Source organism: Harpia harpyja, chromosome 14 (assembly GCF_026419915.1).
Source record: "Harpia harpyja isolate bHarHar1 chromosome 14, bHarHar1 primary haplotype, whole genome shotgun sequence".
NCBI classification, from domain to species: Eukaryota; Metazoa; Chordata; class Aves; order Accipitriformes; family Accipitridae; genus Harpia; species Harpia harpyja.
The window spans coordinates 23,306,848-23,325,111 of NC_068953.1; the positions used below are offsets into that span (position 1 = coordinate 23,306,848).

At 44.0% G+C, this 18,264-nt stretch overlaps 1 protein-coding gene across 1 annotated transcript in view; it reads left to right on the forward strand.

Annotated features, from left to right (window-relative positions):
- The first annotated feature begins 5,380 nt into the window (after nt 1-5,380).
- Nucleotides 5,381-18,264, forward strand: part of AGBL1 (AGBL carboxypeptidase 1) — a 298,158-nt gene continuing 285,274 nt past the window's right edge. Inside the window, exon 1 of the mRNA XM_052808912.1 lies at nt 5,381-5,630. Within this exon, the coding sequence (XP_052664872.1) occupies nt 5,580-5,630 (51 nt within the window). The 5' untranslated portion in view covers nt 5,381-5,579. The remainder of the gene's footprint in view (nt 5,631-18,264) is intronic.

Consider the following 18,264-nt stretch of genomic DNA (forward strand, 5'->3'; position numbering starts at 1 on the left):
TGTAATGCTATAGCTGAAAATATCTTTTTTTTTTTTCTGTATAATGCTTCTGGATGAAGGCTTGCAAATTTTATAGCTGTACAACATCTCCATGAGCAAAACTTCAAGATTTCACAGGCAGGGAAAACATAGGTTTAGACACAGGAACAAGTTTCTGTGGTTGATATATTACTTAGTGTCAGCTGATCTATGGTAATGGTTTCTGCATATGCACATAAAATGTGAAATAATTGGACTGAGTGCTCTTTAAATGCAGGTAAAATGATCCTGAATTATTTTCCCTTTGCTATGGGCTAAAAGTATGTACACATATTTACTAGAGATCAGATGACATCTCTAACTTGTTTGTGTGTCTGAGCCCTGGAGCACGAGAAGAGAAAACTACTGGTCTGAGCTTGTGCAGCACCTGCAGAGAGCCCAGAGGTCCTGCCTTTGTGCTTCTAATCCTCTCTGTCCTCCCCACAAGAACATTAACTCTGGCACTAGTAGGAAGCTGGAGTCATGAGTTTAATTTTCATTTTGTTTGAGGATCACATAAACCTAAGCGCACAGGGGAAACAACAATGACATCAATATAAACTAACAAGCTAATCTTCAAAGTGGGTTGGCAGTGTAATATGAATGGAAAGGGAGAATCTGTATGCTTTACTTTTGGTATTTATCTCTGTGTAGGTATCCTAATTTATTCAGCTTCTGTGCATCGAAGTGGGGGACCTCCTATTCTTAGAAACTAACAACAAAATTGGAAATTCAACAAAATCTGGAAGAAATGGCTATGGAATGGTGAATAATTAGAAGCCTCTGAGATCTATAGCTGAGAATTTGATTTCAAAGGGGTTTTGCTGTACATCTTACAACAACGTAAACATCACTGTCACTTTTGGGGTCTTTCAACAGCCCAATTGTATTTGTTAATCACTTCTTATTGTGTCTTGTTTTCAAATCAAATGCAAGTTCCAGAGTTTTCTGTTATATGATGCTTTCTTGTACCCTCTGGACACAACCAAGCTAACTACCCCCAAATTTTAAAGAACATAGGAGATTTCCCTCCCAAGCTTTGCTGTTGGTGTTCCCTTCCTCTTGGGTTGACATATTCGTAGTGAAATTTTTGCAATTGTTTCTAAAGCTTCTTCACACAGAGAGGAAGTACCAGATCACTGGGCTTACAGAAGACAGAATCCTATAACAGAGGCCAATGTTGTGTTTTAGGTAGGGCAGAAAGAGAAATACTCATCTAGCACCTTATGATGCAACAGGGAGAGGTGATCACCATGTAATATTTATGATCCATTCTAGTGCAAGAGGGCTGGGGGATCTGGTTGGGTGATGTGGTAGTGGAGGGGATCCAGGGCTTCCAGGCTGCCTGCAGCCATTGCCTGCTTACATCCATCAGCTCTCACTGCCTTCTGAAAATCCACACAGCGGGAATTAATAGTTCCACACAGCTCTAGTGACAGGTACAATTGTCACAAGAAAGAGAATGAAGCGACAATGTGGAAGAGCTCCTTTAAACAGCTTCTAATTAGCTCTGAAGTAATTTTCTGTCAGTGTACTAATTTGTGAAAGACATAGTGTGTTGATGCTGCTCATAAAACTCATTACCCACCTTCCTCCTACCCAGCACATTTGAGGACACTGTGCCTGCATTCCCTTGGTTCTCTCCCCTCCTTATATGTAGCCTGTTATTAGGTTTTATTGAGTCCTGCTGATGTGAAAGAAACCTCAAAGCTGTACTGGGTCTGCGCGGCAAGGTTTTGGTAGCAGGGGGGCTACAGGGGTGGCTTCTGTGAGAAGCTGCTAGAAGCTTCCCCCATGTCCGACAGAGCCAATGCCAGCCGGCTCCAAGTTGGACCCACCGCTGGCCAAGGCTGAGCCCATCAGTGACGGTGGTTGCACCTCTGGGATAACAGATTTAAGAGGAAAAAACCTGTGCAACAGAAACTGCAGCCAGAGACAGGAGTGAGAATATGTGAGAGAAACAGCCCTGCAGACCCCCAGGTCAGTGAAGAAGGAGGGGGAGGAGGTGCTCCAGGCGCTGGAGGAGGGGATGCCCCTGCAGCCTGTGGTGAGATGGCAGGCTGTTCCCCCCCCAGCCCATGGAGGTCCACGGTGGAGCAGATATCCACCTGCAGCCTGGTGAGGACCCCACGCCGGAGCAGGTGGATGACCGAAGGAAGCTGTGACCCCGTGGGAAGCCCACGTTGGAGCAGGCTCCTGGCAGGACCTGTGGAGCTGTGGAGAGAGGAGCCCACGCTGGAGCAGGTTTGCTGGCAGGACTTGTGACCCCACGGGGGACCCACGCTGGAGCAGTTTGTGAAGAACTGCAGCCTGTGGCATGGACCCACATTGGAGAAGTTCATGGAGGACTGTCTCTTGTGGGAGGGATGCCATGCTGGAGCAGGGGACGAGTGAGGAGTCCTGCCCCTGAGGAGGAAGGACTAGCAGAGACAAGGTGTGATGAACTGACCTCAACCCCCATTCCCCATCCCCCTGTGCTGCTCAGGGGGAGGAGGTAGAGAAATCGGGAGTAAAGTTATGCCCCAGAAGAAGGGAGGGGTGGGGAGAACTGTTTTTAAGATTTAGTTTTATTTCTCATTATCCTACTCTGATTCGATTGGTAATAAATTAAACTAATTTCCCCAAGTCAAGTCTGTTTTGCCCATGACAGTAATTGGTGAGTGATGTCTCCCTGTCCTTATTTCGACCCACGAGCCTTTTGTTATATTTTCTCTCCCCTGTCCAGTTGAGGAGGGGGAGTGATAGAGCGGCTTTGGTGGGCACCTGGTGTCCAGCCAGGGTCAACCCACCACAAAAACCTTGCTTCAAAGTCACTCATCAAGTGTGTTAACTCTTGGGGAATTTAAGACTGGCATTGGATGTTTCCATTGCCTTTAGGATGAATCTTTTTGCAAGGGAGGGATGGAGAGATCCCTCTGTGTACTTCCTGAACCATCGATTTTTTAATACCCATAGAGCTCACCCAAAATGGCCAAAAATTCAGTGCTCTAATGGCAGAACACCAGCTCTCTATCTAAAATACAGTATTTCATGGAGTGTGACAGATTTTTTTTAAATTGAAATCAAACATTTTTTTTAAGAAAACTAAAATCTCTGAACCTGCATTTCCATAGGAAAGGAGTCCATATACCTTCTTTTCTTAGTCTGCCTAGTCATCTGTAGAGCATCTTGTTCATCAATCAATGGTCCTCATGGCATTCTCTCTGAAGAGACTGATGTGTCCCCATAACTATGGCAAAGGTATTTTAATCTGTTTTATTTCATAACTTGGTAGTAACATCCTGGGACCTTGCTGGCACACACAGAAACCAAGGAATGTCATGCTTGTGCCACTTGTTCACACATTGCTAGTCTGAGCTGGGGACGATTTGCCTTACCATTTGCCTAAAGCACTTGATCAGTGAAGGTTCTACAGGGTGTAATGATCCTCACGTGAAAATAGTCCTTGGCCAAGAGTGGAGTTTTTTATTCTTCATTTAACTGCTTCTTAGAAGATTAGGGTTTTATCTCCAGTCTGTGATTGTTTCACTGACATCAGAAAAGTGTGTGCACATTGGCTGTCTAGTATGTCTTTGTGTGGTAGTGAGTTCTTTAAGCATCCGCCTTGTGCCCAGAGACCAAGGTTCATGTTACTGCTTCAAAAATCCTTAGTTATTCATTCAAAGGGGAAAAGCTCCTACTGGAGGGACTAAAAAGACATACACCAGAATAAAGTACTTATTCAAGAGGTAAAAGGCTGAAATCGATATCCCCAAACTGGAAAGACAAGATCTAACCTTTGTCTTCTGCATATCATAGAATTATAGAATGGTTTGGGTTGGAAGGGACCTTAAAGATCACCTAGTTCCAACCCCTTGGCATCGGCAGGGACACCTTCCACTAGACCAGATCGCTCAAAGCCCCATCCAACATTGATCGAACACTTCCAGGGATGGGGCATCCACAACTTCTCTGGGAAACCTGTTCCAGTACCTCACCACCCTCACAGTGAAGAATTTCTTCCTTATATCTAATGTAAATCTACCCTCTTTCAGTTTAAAGCCATTACACCTTGTCCTATCACTACATGCCCTTGTAAAAAGTCCCTCTCCAGCTTTCCTGCAGCCCCCCTTTAGGTACTGGTAGGCTGCTATAAGGTGTCCCCAGAGCCTTCTCTTCTCCAGGCTGAACAACCCCAACTCTCTCAGCCTTTCCTCATAGGAGAGGTTCTCCAGCCCTCTGACCATTTTTGTGGCACTCCTCTGGACTCGCTCCAACAAGTCCACGTCTTCCTTGTGTTGGGGGTCCCAGAGGTGAATGCAGTACTCCAGGTGGGTTCTCACGAGAGTGGAGTAGAGGGGGAGAATCACCTCCCTCAACCTCGACCTGCTGGTCACTGGATATCAAGTAATTGTCTTCACTGTCAGACTTCAACCACCCTGGATTGATGTCTCTCTGGACCAAAAATGCCATTCTGGTGTTAAGAAAGCTGAAGTGAAATCGCTGCATCCCTGAAAAAATGTTTGCGTTGCTCTAATTTTCATTTTCACATTGAAAACATTTTGCTGGAAAATCCTCATCTAACTCTCTATTCGAGTGCTTTACCTGCTCCTTCTTGTTTACCAAGTCCTTTGATATCATTCAGCTGAAACTAAAGGTGGACTCTGTGCCCTCCTAAGAATTCAAGCTACCAATACAACTGTACTACAGTGTGTCTTGTGCACCGAGGGGTGAACTTGGCTCTGAGTTACTATACTTATATAGAGAGATAAGTAAATGCAAATCACTGTAGTGGCCCTTGGAGCAAACTCTCCCCCAGACTGCACCCTGCAGAGGTGGCTTTCCTCCCTGGCCTTTGCTGTGCAGCTGCAAGATGCCCCTCTGGGGGCACTCCCTGCCCTGCGGGGTGCTGCTGGTGGCTGTAGGGGCTGCGACTCGGCAGAACCGTTGTGGTTGGAAGCCGAAAACCTTCTGCGAGCCTCCGTGAACCCACTCCACCTGTCCCTCATGCCGGGTGTATCTTCCGTTGGTTGTCAGCACTCGTTAAGACCGAGGGCATCTCTCTTGCTTGCTCTGCCTTCTCTGTGTCTCTGATTTCACTGGAATGGAGTCAAACGGAGACGAGTCCACGCAGGGTCTGGAACGGATCAGCAGGTCAGCTGGGAATGCCTGTCAGGCAGCCAGCATGCTCCCTCCCTTCTCCCTGGCTTTCTTTGAGGTTTGTAGTTCTTCTGCTTTCTTGTTGCTATTGCCACCCTCCCCACACTCCCCCTGCCACACACCAAGCACCCAGACCTTTTCCGAGCACTTTACTTAATCCCCAGGATTCTTTATATAGGAATTAATCTTCTCGTCACAGTGGGAGAGCTCGGAGGGAGGGGGTACATTTATCTCTCCTGCTGAGGTCTAGAGTTGCATTGCTGTGATTATTGGTGGTAGCAGTGTGCATGTGTCTGGGGATCTGTGTTTAGCTTCTTCATTTCTTAAACAGCACAGGGGCAGCAGCAAGGCAAGTTGGCAGCCTTGTTTTCTAGCTGCATTGTGTCTGCTGCTGGAAAAAGGGAGTGTGAGTGGGGAGCAGCATGGCAGAGCAAGAAGCCAGTGGCTTGCAAGTCCTTCTCTCCACCCTCCAGGTAAGAACAACTTGAACTAATGAGAGAGGCGCTTGGGCTTGTTTTCCTCTTTAATTCACCAGCAGCAACTTGTTGGGCTGAGGTTGTTCGTACGAGCTCCCTGCTGGCTTGTTTCTAAAAGCATCAGCATGCAGGAGTCCTGACCTGCACCTCTCACCCTAAAACGCCTTTATGAAATGAAGTTTCACTAGTTGGAGATGAACGCTGGCAATTACTGCTATGCATCAATCACTGAGCCCCGTCTGAGGGCAGAGTCTCGGCTCCCGAGATCTCGCTGCGTTCAGCGGGGGAGCGAGGGAGGTGTGAGGAATCGGCTGCTTTGCAATGAATGGGACCTGACAGAGCTGTCAGTCTGCGAGCTAGGCAAGCCCCGGCAGCGCACGCCGCTACTCCGAGGGCTGAGGGCGATGAGTAAACAGATCTGCCTGGAAGCAGCAAGTTCCTCCCTGTCAAATTGTCTTCACCAGGACCCTTAAGCACTCACGAGGAAGTGACAAAAACTCTTGAGGCTAAGACCGGTGAGGCGCTGGCATTGGGTGTGCTCAGTAAATGCTCCCAAAGAGCGGAGGGAAGGGAAGTGTCCCTGTCCAGGACTGTACTTGCTGGACAAGCTCAGCCACAGGATGAAGGAGACGTATCTCTTCCTCTGCCTGTAGGCGATCCCCTCGGTTCTGTTTTCCCTCAGCATGGATGTGCTCCTCCCGGTCTTGCAGGAGAAGATGTCATTAAGATGAGGCATGAGCCACCCTATGAAACAGGGTGTGTGTTTTGGGAGGGAACCCGTGCTTTCATGAGCCATTGTTTTGTCATGAGGGATGGACAGGAATTGCTTTGCCAAGACAAGCTGCCTGCATAAAAAGCAGCTTTTAGATAGTTACGGTGAAATGCCAGTTGTCTGTACTTCCCAGGTACTCCTGTGTGCAGTTGTGCTGATGTGGGTCAGAGCTCCACAGGGATGGGAGTTTCACATCTGAGGCAGCAGCATCCTCTGACAGCTACATGTGTTGTCAAAACCTCACACATTGCAGAAGCAGAAAATGAGGGATAGGGTGTGTAAAACCCTCCTGGATCAGCCCAGGGATTCATGTCTCCCAGCCCTGTGTCTCAGAAGGTTTCTGTGACCAGCTGCAAGTCTGTAGAGGAGGTTATAAAACCCCATGATACACAGTTGGCTTCAAAACTGTAGTTGTGGGGGCTGATCAGCCTTGACATTTTTATCCAAGCTTATGTAACTGTCAACAGCTTTTATTTCTCATGTCATTGAAAAACCCTAGTTTGCTTTCTATGGTACCCTGTGGCAGTGAGTTCTGCAGGTAAACTGGCACACTGAAGAAAATTGTCCTACTGTCCTTTTATTTTTTGGCAGTGTAACTTGCTTGCTCTAAGTTCTTATAGTTTTTTTAATGCATATTTTGTACTAGATCATGTTTTTGCTGTGTCCAAATTATAGTCCTCTCCCTATTACTTTGGATAATTGAGAGCTGAGTGTACATCTCCTGTTTTTTTCTTATGCTCTCTAACATTAGCAGTCCTGGTGGTCTCTGCATAATCTGGGAACAGAACTGGGCAAGGCCCAGGATTAAATTGGAAGCTGTAGTTTAAAATCACATGTGCAATTCATTGACAAATCTACATGGGGAGCTAGAGTAGGAATAGTTAGGAACACTGCAGGTGAAATAGGTGGTGGTATTGGTAAAATTGCAAGGTAGCACAGCATTCATCCCCAGTATTACAAAATCTAACCTTGGTACAAGACCCTTGTTTCCAAAAATTCTGTATTCATTTAGAGAAGATCAAAAGGTTTTGCTGTTATATCTTCAATTAGATGCAGAGGTTTGAGTGTTAGAGGACAGAAAGTAAGTGGTTGATGACAATTACAATGCTGGTATTTTCTGATTCACCTCCTTCCCCTACCTCCAGCCAAAACATTACCAGAATAACTGTAACACCATCACCTATCTCTGCTACAAAAATCAGGTGATAAAAAAGACCTTTACTTGACACAGTTGGAAAGCACTGGCCTGGGAAATAATAACTTTTGTTGATGTTTGCATTTGCTGATAACATCTCTCCACACTTTGTTATTTTCTGCAACAGCTGTCCAAAACATGGTTGCTTTGTTTTTGTGTCCTGCTGGATTGTTACTACTGGTTCATATTCTTTTATTGGGCATGAAGAACATGTCTGCTGCATACAGCAGGCTATTCTGCAGCCTATTACTGTCTATTTTCTATTTCTGTTAGCACATAATATTGCTTTGTATGCAGAAAGCTTTCAGCTGAAGAATGAGGGAACATTCAACCACCAAGCCATTGTTTATGAACCTCAGAATAAAAACATCCTTTCTCCTTCAGTCACTCACACAGGGCTAAATTTCTACCTCCCTTCCAAGCATTGGCATAGATTATTATTCTCAGTTGAAGGAATGTCCCCACCTGAGATAGGGTCTATCACCTTCAGCCAAGGGAGTGATCTACCCCATCTTCTCCTGGCATAGACTCTTTTACTCTTAGTCTTACAGCCTGGCTTTGGTAAGGATGGTATTAAGCAGAACAAAACCAGAACACCACGCACTTTGTAACTGAACTGCTCTAGTCAAGGAAAGAAAGGCATTTGGTTTCTGAGTTCTTAGAACTGTTCCCAGTGCGACAAAGGAGCATGATCCTCCAAAGACAGCTCAAACCTCTGAAAGTGTAATGTGTTACAGATGTTCTGAAAAGTGACAAGGTGAAAAGCAAAAAGAAAAAACTGCTTTCAAAGCCCAGCTGCATTTTGTCACCAAAATGTCACTGCAGGGAAGACGTGACATTTCAGATTTCTAGGTAAAAAGTGCTTCATTGCTTATAAGGTACAGCTTTAAAATGTGAATTTCAGATTTAAGAAAAAGCTCTCCCTGTCTCACAGGTTTTGTGTCAGTATGGCAAAGCCGAGCTCTTAGGACTTTACTGTAGTTTCTCATTTTGCTTCTAACCCTGTTACCTTCTTCTTTGCTCTCTCTTCTTGACTCTCCCCCTCCAAAGTACTCCAATTATCACTCCCATCCCTCTGGCTTGGTTAGTGTTACCCCGTTCTGTTCCCATCTCTTACTGCATGACATCGACCTCCTCACCTCACATCCAGCTCTGCTCTGTCTTTCAAACACAGACAGTGCAGTACCTAGACTAAGGCTGGGCTGGTTACTACTCCTCACCCAGCTCCCTGGCCACAGCATGGCAGAAATAAACATCCTCCCCATGTACAGTTTATGACAGGGAAAAAGGTCTGACATGCCATTTTACAGGCAGTCACCCTAATGCAAAATCCCAGGGAGATTTGGAATTAGATCTCTTGTTTCTTTTAATGCCAGGAGGAGGTATCTGGGCATTAAATAAAAACAGCCGTTAGTTGCTAAGAACAATAGAAAACTGAGGCCAGCATCTTTCATTGTGTCCCAGACTGCTGAATCCCTTGAGACTGTAGAGCATCCTGGTTCCTACTCCTGGTTGTCCTGGCCCTCATCTCACTCCATCTGCTAACCAGTTAGCTAACTAAGAAGCATTTTGATTCTTCCCGTGCTTTTTCGCTGCTCTCTTCCTCGCTTGCCAGGCTCAGATGTGAGCCTGCCTTGGTTACCCCGAGAACATCTCCTTATTCCATGGCAGCATACATCGCGTCGCTTGAGGAGTCCCAGATTTCCTGTTGGCTCTCAGCATGTTTTCACATGCTTCCCGAAGCCACAGTCCCCGTTCACATATTCTGCAAAGCTGGCAACCCCTAGGGCTGTTGGCAGATCTTTGGCTCAAACTGTGTCCTACTATGTTGGACTGCACAGGTTCCCAAATGCTATGTTTCAAAAGGAAAGAGGTGAAAATCTTATGTATCAATCGAGGATGTTGTTTGTGTAAAGGGATTCCTCTCTGAATGGCTGTGGTGCCCAGCAGGGAACAGATACAGGATCCCCTGTTTGCTAACTCAAACCTCTCCGCTCCTTTGTGCTGCCTCTTTTGAGCTGTTTTGCTGGCTGGCTGACAAGGCAGTTCTATTGTTATCCTAAAGACAAGTGGGAAGATATCTATGCTGCTCCAGTGACAATGAATATAAACGTATTTTGCAAAATGCTTTTGTCTCCTCTGCAACCTTGCACTTACGCTGTCAGCAGAGCTGCTGAGATTCCTGGCTTTGAGCAAAATAGATGCAAAAATCCCAGGAACTGCTCAACGAACAGAATGCTCACTGGTTTAGGCTGGGGATGGAGGAGCTCGAAGTTTGGATCTGTGTTTTTGGGACGCAGTTTGGCAGGCAGGGCTTAGTGGAATAGCCTTAGAGGGAACAAAAATCAGCTCAAAACCAGATGGCCATTTTTATGTGGTTCATTAACTGAGTTTTACTGAGACTGTTGTACCTAAAGTGAACAGTGGTGGACTTAGTGTCCTCCTATTCCTTACAAAAAATATTCTAGCTTTGGAGCAGCAAAAGTAGTGCAGTTAGGGCAGTGAGACACTCAGCTATAGGGTTCAAGAGGAAACCCTTCACAGGGAAACACTGGGTGCTCCAGCAGCTCTTCCGCATGTCTGTTGCCAATGCCACTTAGCCTGCAGGAACTTGTTTTCTGCTTTAACTGTGGGAGGAAAGGGATCATTCTCTGCAAACAATCTTAGAGGTAGTGCAGGCTTCCACCCACCCCACCTTTCAGAGTCACTGCTTGTTCTTCCCACCTTACCTGTCATCTCCTCCCTGTCCAAGGAGAACCTAAAGGTAACCCAGAACCCTTCCCTACAACCCCTGGCTCACCACCACGGGGCACTGCTAAGCAAGAAAGAAGAAAGGAGGCTAGCATCCATGCATTAACCCTAAACTCCTGCCAGGCCACAGAAGAAATATTGAGGTTTGACACTCTCGTGAATCAGTGCAGAACACTAAAACCCCTCAGAGGAAGCTGAGGCATGTCTTGGACTCTGCTGAAACTCTTCTACCAACTAAGCTGGGACCAGAATTTCACCCTCTGTCCCCAGGCTGGCCGCAGCTGTTTCTCTGAGCATGCTGCCAGCTCCTCTGAAAATGCCTCCAGTTGGGCTATCCAGAATTTCCTGCAACTGCATTAATGACAATTCAGGACCTCAGGGTGCAAAATGTACCTAGAGATTGATTGGAGCAGCAGCAACTACGGCTGGGCTGAGCAAAAGAGTGTGGTGCAATCCGAGTCTCAGCAGAACTTTTCATGTCAACAAGGAAAGTGGGCTTCGGTCTGTCTTCTGCTGTCCTTCATGCTTGCCTAGGATGGCTTGTGCTTTGAGGAGAAATGAGATTGTGTCATGAATGTTCCTGGAGACCCCTTTCTTCCTTCCTGCAGAAATGCAAATGTGACAGGATAGCTGTGTTGCTAAATCAGTTGAATGCAGATCTGGAGAAATGGATTATAACCCTCTGCATCTGAGTTAATCATGTGTAAAATGGCTAATAATCCCACCATGCCTCACATCAGTGCTTGAGAAATCAGGCAATGAACATTGGGAAAAAATACCTGAAGTTCTGGTGACAACAGAGTAAAAAAAAATGAGGAGTAAATTAATAATTCGTTTTCAGTGCAGGGCTTGGATTCTGCACAATAAATAAAGCACAGAACCACATGCTAAATGATGAGGACAAAAAGCTATATGGGGTAATTTTCCAGGCAGCAGGCACTGTTCATCCTGAAAAAGAGGTTTTGTGAAATAAAACAAGTTGTCATGAAATTAAAAAATGAAGTTACTCTAGGGGGGCAAATGAAACATCATGTATGCTTTAAAACTGGTGCTTCTTAGCTGTTGAGGGCCTGACTTTGTACTCATGGCCAGGCTATTTAAATTAGACTATTTGCATGTAATGTAATGGCATGTTATGCCATGTCAAGCAGCTTTATATTATGTATTTTTGTACAACTGCTGCATTACAGACACAAACAAACTTTAAACTATGTTATGTAAGGAGGTATACGCATTTGTTTAGAATACTTATCTTTTACATACACTACAAAAATATATTCAAATGCATCTGCTTATCTATTTGTAAGTCAAGAATAATTATTGGTGGTTATCTAGCTTCCATAGGCGTTTTCTATGCCTACAGATATATTTATATATTACATCAATATTTTTATATCAATGGAAAATTTACACCTTCTCCTTTTCTCAGGCTTCAATGATTTCCCTCTGTAAAATATATGAAGAGATGTTTTCATACAGAGAGGTGTTTGCTTGAATAGATCTTGCCTGTGTTTCTTTGTATAGCATAATCTCATTTTCAGTGTATTATGCTGCATTTTGTTGTGATGGCTCAGAGATCTTTCCAACACATTTTTCTGTCTGATGCATTGGTCCAGTCCTCTTGGCTTTATCTATAATGGGAAAAATATGTCTGTGGTAGAAAATAAGTTCATGGACATCTTTGAATTAAAGTTTATTACATTACATTTAGCAAAAAGTGCAAAAAAGTTGCTTGTATTGAAAAACATGTGAGCTGATGATGGTTAACTATAGCAGTGTCTACTGACACCAGCAGAGAGTTTACTGATGTGTGTTAAGAGGAAGAAAAACATTTCATATATGTACTGGGAATTTAAGATATGGGGAGGGATTTTGTGTCACTTGGTCTGGGATAGTAGTGTTGAAAATTGCTCCTGGAGTTGTTGCTATCACAGGGACACTGCCTCTGTGTGATTATTCCTGTTTGTGCCAGGATAGGTAACACGACACATATCATCATTACTCTTGCGATAAAATTTGGGGGTGATTTATGCCTCTGGAAGTGCAGGTGAAAGCCCCTCCTTCTGCAGGGCTCCAGGAGGAGTCGGTGGGAAGTGCAGAAGTAAGGGAGTGTTTGCTAATAGCTCCTCATGGAATGAACCATGCTCCTGGGGAGAGGCGGCCCTTTTCTGTGTGTGTTAGGGTTGATGTATGCACACCTGAGAACCTCAGGCTTTCACATGTCTTTGAAAATCCTAAATCCATAGGCATACCATGTGCCCACATATGTCATTGGGCTCTGCCAAACTCCAGCCTCGTGACTATGTTCTTCTCACCAGACCAGGATAGAAAATAATTCCCTCTTGCCTTTCCCTGTTCTTTTAATAAGCACTTGTCTCACAGATAGTCTATTTGCACCTGTTTGCCTACAGGGCCGGATGGGCCATAAGATAGAAGTGCTGATCCATCAGCCAGGGCCATCCTGCGTGCCGGGCTTGCTGCTCATCTCTGCAGGAAAGGATGAGGGGCTGTGATTCTTGGGCAAAGCAGGCTGATTTCAGTCCCCAGGGGACTGTAAGACCAGAATGTGCCTGGAAATTGGTGAGACGTGCTCCTTGAGAGAGAGCTATAACCTTCTCTAGGGAGACCAGGAATAGTACAAAGCAATCTCACCAAACAGTCTCCCTTCTCCCCATTGACAAAACCAAGTTTGCTTCAGAAGGTGAGGAATGAGTGTTAGGGGGAAGCCACATGGTATGTTCTTGTACAACTAAATTGTCCAGCTCAGTTGACATACTGGTGGGTCATCAGTGCCTGCAATCCTGGAAGCTATGTGTGGAACAGAAAGCACTACTGTGCTGCTGTTTAAGAAGAGAGTTTAATTTCAGAAAAGACAGTTTAATTAAAGATGACTTTGAAGCAAGCACATGAGTCCAAACCACCCTCAAATATTTGTAGACATTTTCTGTTATAATCTAAAAACCAAAATATCTGCTTTTTTTCTGATTGTTTCATCTTTATGAGAAGTTGACCCAAATGTAGTCTAGGTGCATTCTTTGGGTGAAGATTCAAATCTCCAAGAACTGAATAATCTTTTGCCTTTTCATACAGGGAAAACAATTTATCTTAGTACAACTTTGGGAAGGAAAGTCTAATGTGATGAAGAATGCCCCTTAAAATAAGGGAAACGTGGTCATTCCCCTCCACAGGTCAATGGAGACAGACCACATTCATATCCATGACTTAGTATTTCCTTCTGATCTGTTGCGCTGTTATGGCCTTACTGAGTGGAGACCTACCAAACTATAAAGAAATCAGGGTTTCTGAAATCAAGAATTTGTCATTGATTTCATAAGATGTCTTCCAGAAAGGACAAAGATAACATAGTAGACATTCTTCTGCCCACAGGCACTACTAAGCTACAAAAAAGAGAACGAATGTTTTAGACCAGCTATTGATTGATAGAATAACATCTGCTTGACAAGAAATTCCATGAGCAAAGCTAAACCTCCTTCCCTTAGGGGGTTTAAAGAACAAGGTTGGGGTTTTTTCTCCTCATGGTCTGCTCTTCTGGAAGAACACAGCCTCACTTTCAAAAGGTGCCGTAGGTTGAGGTGGAATTAATGAAAACAGCAAAACTTTCATGATGATTCTTATTAGAAAATTGAGTAATTCTGACACAGAAGTCCTGTGGGAGAAATAACTACCAAAGAAATCTTGGCTTTTTTCCCCCTTTCAACAAGGGATGCTTTGAAACCAAAACATACATTTTTTTGACACTAGAGCCATGGAAGCACCACAGCATTGTGTTTTACTGCAATCAACTTCTGTGAAGCCTTTTATGCACATTAATTTTTGGTGTAATTTACAGGCAGAGGCTTCCCACTGGGCCCAATGGGAATTTGATCCCTGTAGTAAACAGAGACAGATTCTTCTCCCCTGGGCCCATCTGCTCCACTGCACTCTCTGCTACCTATTTCCTTCCTTTCAAAAGAGAGAATGATGGTGTATTGATGGCTAAAGCAAGAGTCCTGGGCTTTATTTCAGGACTGTTACAAACTCCATCAAACTCACTAATGTCTGTGCCTCCAGATTTCTCCATTTGGTCAGTAAATGGAGATAAAACTCATCTGTCAAGTTAGGGCAAAGGACTTGTAGTTCACATTGTTTCCCAAATCAAAGGGTGGAACAACTTACTCCATGAGCAGTTGACACTCATGCAGCCTCGGTGAAATCAGTGCAATGCCTGTCATCCTCTGCCATCCTCTGTTTTTTTATGGGATTCCTGCTGAAAGGCCAAAGCAGCAGATTTACAGTGAAGATAAGGTTGGCCTTCCATTTTATTAAGGATTAACCTGGCAAGCAGGAGCACGACAGGGAGAGAAAGAGATCCTGCCATAAGCAGTTTGCTTGGCATGGTGAATGCCCACCTGTCTGCGCAGCAAAGGAGGGGAGGAGGGAGAATGGTCCACCTGACCTTTCCCTATGATTAAAATGCTGATCTGATGAAGTCAGAGGAACAAACTGAACTGCCTCTTTCAACCCTCCATTTTTCCAGGAATAAAACAGCACCATCCACATGGAGACAGTTTCTGGAGAGGCTAGGGCAAAGCAGCACTACTGCCCTGTTTTTTCTGGCCTCCTCTTTGGGAAAAATCTCCTGCATTTGAGTGGCCTCTTGCCCCATGCTAAAGTTCTTTCTGCAAGTGGGCGAGAGAGCTGGAGATGACAAATGAGAAAGAGAATGTGTGCCTGGCTCTGTTTTTCTTTGACAATCTCTCTTCCAATAGGGCCAAGGTCATTTGATCTCCCCATAATGCACAGGGATTTCAAGGGGACAGCTGGAAGCAGACATGCATTAAAATGACTTGCTCTCTGAGATGAAAACCATGCTTATTAGCGGTTTGTTTCAAAAGCTCCCGCAGCAGCGGCTGTATCTCACTGACTGCAAACTCTGGAGGGTTTTGTCTAAAAGGTGGTTGTCTGAGTGGCTGGCTGATCAGACAGTTGGAAATCTTCCTAGCTGAGTTCCTCTGCTATGTCCTAACAAAACCTGTAGAGCACTGTTACACCAACAGGTCTCCTTGAGAACATGCTTAAATAAAATAGGACACAACAACTACTTTTTGGTGGGCTCTCCATGCTGGCAATGGATGCAGGCATTGGAGGTAGACTCCGACATAGACCAGATCTCCTACTGGATATCTGCTGAAGAATTCACCTTTCTCTCAGAGATCAGACCACTGTAACATCAAGACTGCATTTGCTCAGATCTCAGTGAGACACGTGTGGGTCTATGGAGAGATCAGAGGTCCCTTCCCATTGCTGTGCCAGCAGCAGAGGAATAAAAGGCTCCTGCCAAAGGTCCCCTCTTTTCACAAGAGTCATATGCCATCGCATGTTCAGCCTGTTCTCGTGTGAGCGTGTCTCAGGAGAGACAGTCCATGGAGTTTGGTTTGAAGTCCACAGGGGATCTCAGTGGAGTGAAGCTAAACAGCTTGCAGAGGATGGCACATCAGGGGACACTGTGCTCCTTGCCTCCTGGGTGAGGATGGGCTGGGTCAATGCTGCCCCTCAGACATCTGTGGGCACAGCAAGTGTCAAAGTTTGCTCCAGTGCAGAAGAACCACAGTCTTGCTGCACAGAGAAGGGCACCAGTAGGTGTAAGAGCTCTCCTTCATCTCTCACTTTGCAATGTCCCTGATCTACATTAGCCTACATCTCAGCTGAGGAGCCTCTGGGAGGACAGTGAGCTCATATTTTTAAATTTAACTGCTGTCACGTTTTCCTGGAGCACAAACGCAGCATTGGGCTCATTCACTGAGCTAATAAAATGCCTTTTAGCTTGACTGACCAGCACTTAGTTTGCAAGTGCTCCTGAGTTACTGAACTGAAGTAACAAGGGCTGAATAAAGTCCCAAACATGTCTTTCTTTAACATGATGGCATTGGCTTGCTGCTGCTGGGTGTCTTGCATGGCGTGAAGACTAAAGATAATAAAAAGCTTTGTTACCTTCCGGATGGAAGATGACATACCCCTGTCATACCTTTTAAAAACTTGGCAGCCTTTTCAGAGAACTGAGGGCTTTGCTTTTAGGAGATTGCTGTTTAAATCTAGATGGATGGGTCTCAGCAATGCAGTTAAACAGTTGTTCTGCTTTACATTACTAGTAATAATACTTTGAATCATTAGAATTTCGAAACAGAGTTTGCTATTCATTATAGATGCCGTTTTGTTTGTTGTTTGATTTTTCACTTAGACTGGATGGGTAAAATAGGTTCATCATTTTCACTTTCAGGTTCTATCTCTTAAGAAAATAAGCTGTGAATAATAATAGTTATTAGCAGTTTGTCTCCACTACCCATATCTCAATCATCATCATTATGTGTTGATTGATTAAAGACATTTTCATTGCTGAGAAAGCACTTTTGAAAGTGGGGTAGATTGACACATAAGGACACTTGTCTTGGCAAGAGAAAGGACTGGTGTTTTTCTAAACCAGAATGTATCTTATAGTGATCCTTTTCTTCAGCCTGTACAAGTCGATGTCAGACTAATGTGTAGCAAATGGGATTGTTAGCACTGGAATACGGAGAGAAGCCCAGACTGAACACAGCATTAACCTAGGCAAGTGCCAGGGCAGACTGAGAGTAGACATAGGGACTCTTGTGGCTTTATTGTGCCTAGCCCAAGCAGGAACATCACAGAGAAGGCAAGGGTAGCAGCATCTTCATTATGGCTAGTTGTTTCCACATGCACATACTCACATTTGCTATAATATTCAAAATCTGTGGTTTTATTAAATAGCAAGTATATCTGGAAATTTTCCAAGAATCTTCCAGACTCACTTGTACTTTGAGAAATGCCATTGCTTGAAAAAAACTTTAATTCCCAAATGTGCTTCTCCTTTGAAAGACAGAGTGTTCTCTGGACTGACACCCATAAAATCTTACAAAGAAAGATAGTAGCAAGTTTCGTACTGCTCTTCTGTCATCACTAGTGGAAAAGAAAACTACAGCTGAACAGAAAACACCGATCCCTCCCTATTAAGTTTGGGTGGAAGTTGTGTTAAGTAGCTGGAACAGAGTGGCATTTGAATGAAACATTAATATTTTAAAATAGTTCAGTAACAGCTAAAGTAATATAAAATATAGGAATAAATCCAAGAAACAGCAATAAACAGTAGATGCTAACATGCATATAGAGATCATTGTGCAAGAATGGTTAATGCCTTATAGAAAATTGTTAAGAGAGTGTGAAAGACATATGCTAGGATAATTTTGGCATTAAAATAAAAATAGATTAAAAAGAGGAAAAAAGTGAACCTTATAACATTAAATCGAGTCAAAATCTTTAGGTGTCATAGGTAACTTATTGTGAAATAAGAGATGAAACCTGAGAGAATTTATCTGCAGTAGAAATTACAGAAAGAACATTAGAAATATTCAAAGGAAAGTCTAAAAGCCTTTTGCAGAACATCACGTGTTTTGATCTATCTCGAAGTTTCCTCATTCTTTTAACACTTCCAATTTGACAGAAGCATTTTAAGGTTATATAATAATGTGTTTTACCACTGGTTCTGCATAATAAAGTAATTGCTCTATTAGCGATGCATTAGTGAGAGGAGCAAGTGACACAAAGGAACTTTGTATCAGGAGGAACTTCTGCACAAGGAAAATCTTTTCTTTGAGAACATAGAGAGAACTTTGGCATGAAAAAAGAAAGAAAGAAAGGGAAAGAAAGGAAGACAGAAAGAAGAAGGAAAGAAAAAAGAAGGAAAGAAAAAAGAAAGAAAGAAAGAAAAAGAAAAAAGCTATTTACTTTGCCAACAGTATCCAAGATATTGCAGTCTCTCAGAGCATAATTCCTGCAGATATCTGGATGTGAATATATTTTATTAGTGTGACACTAATGGTGTGGCACAGACATGATGA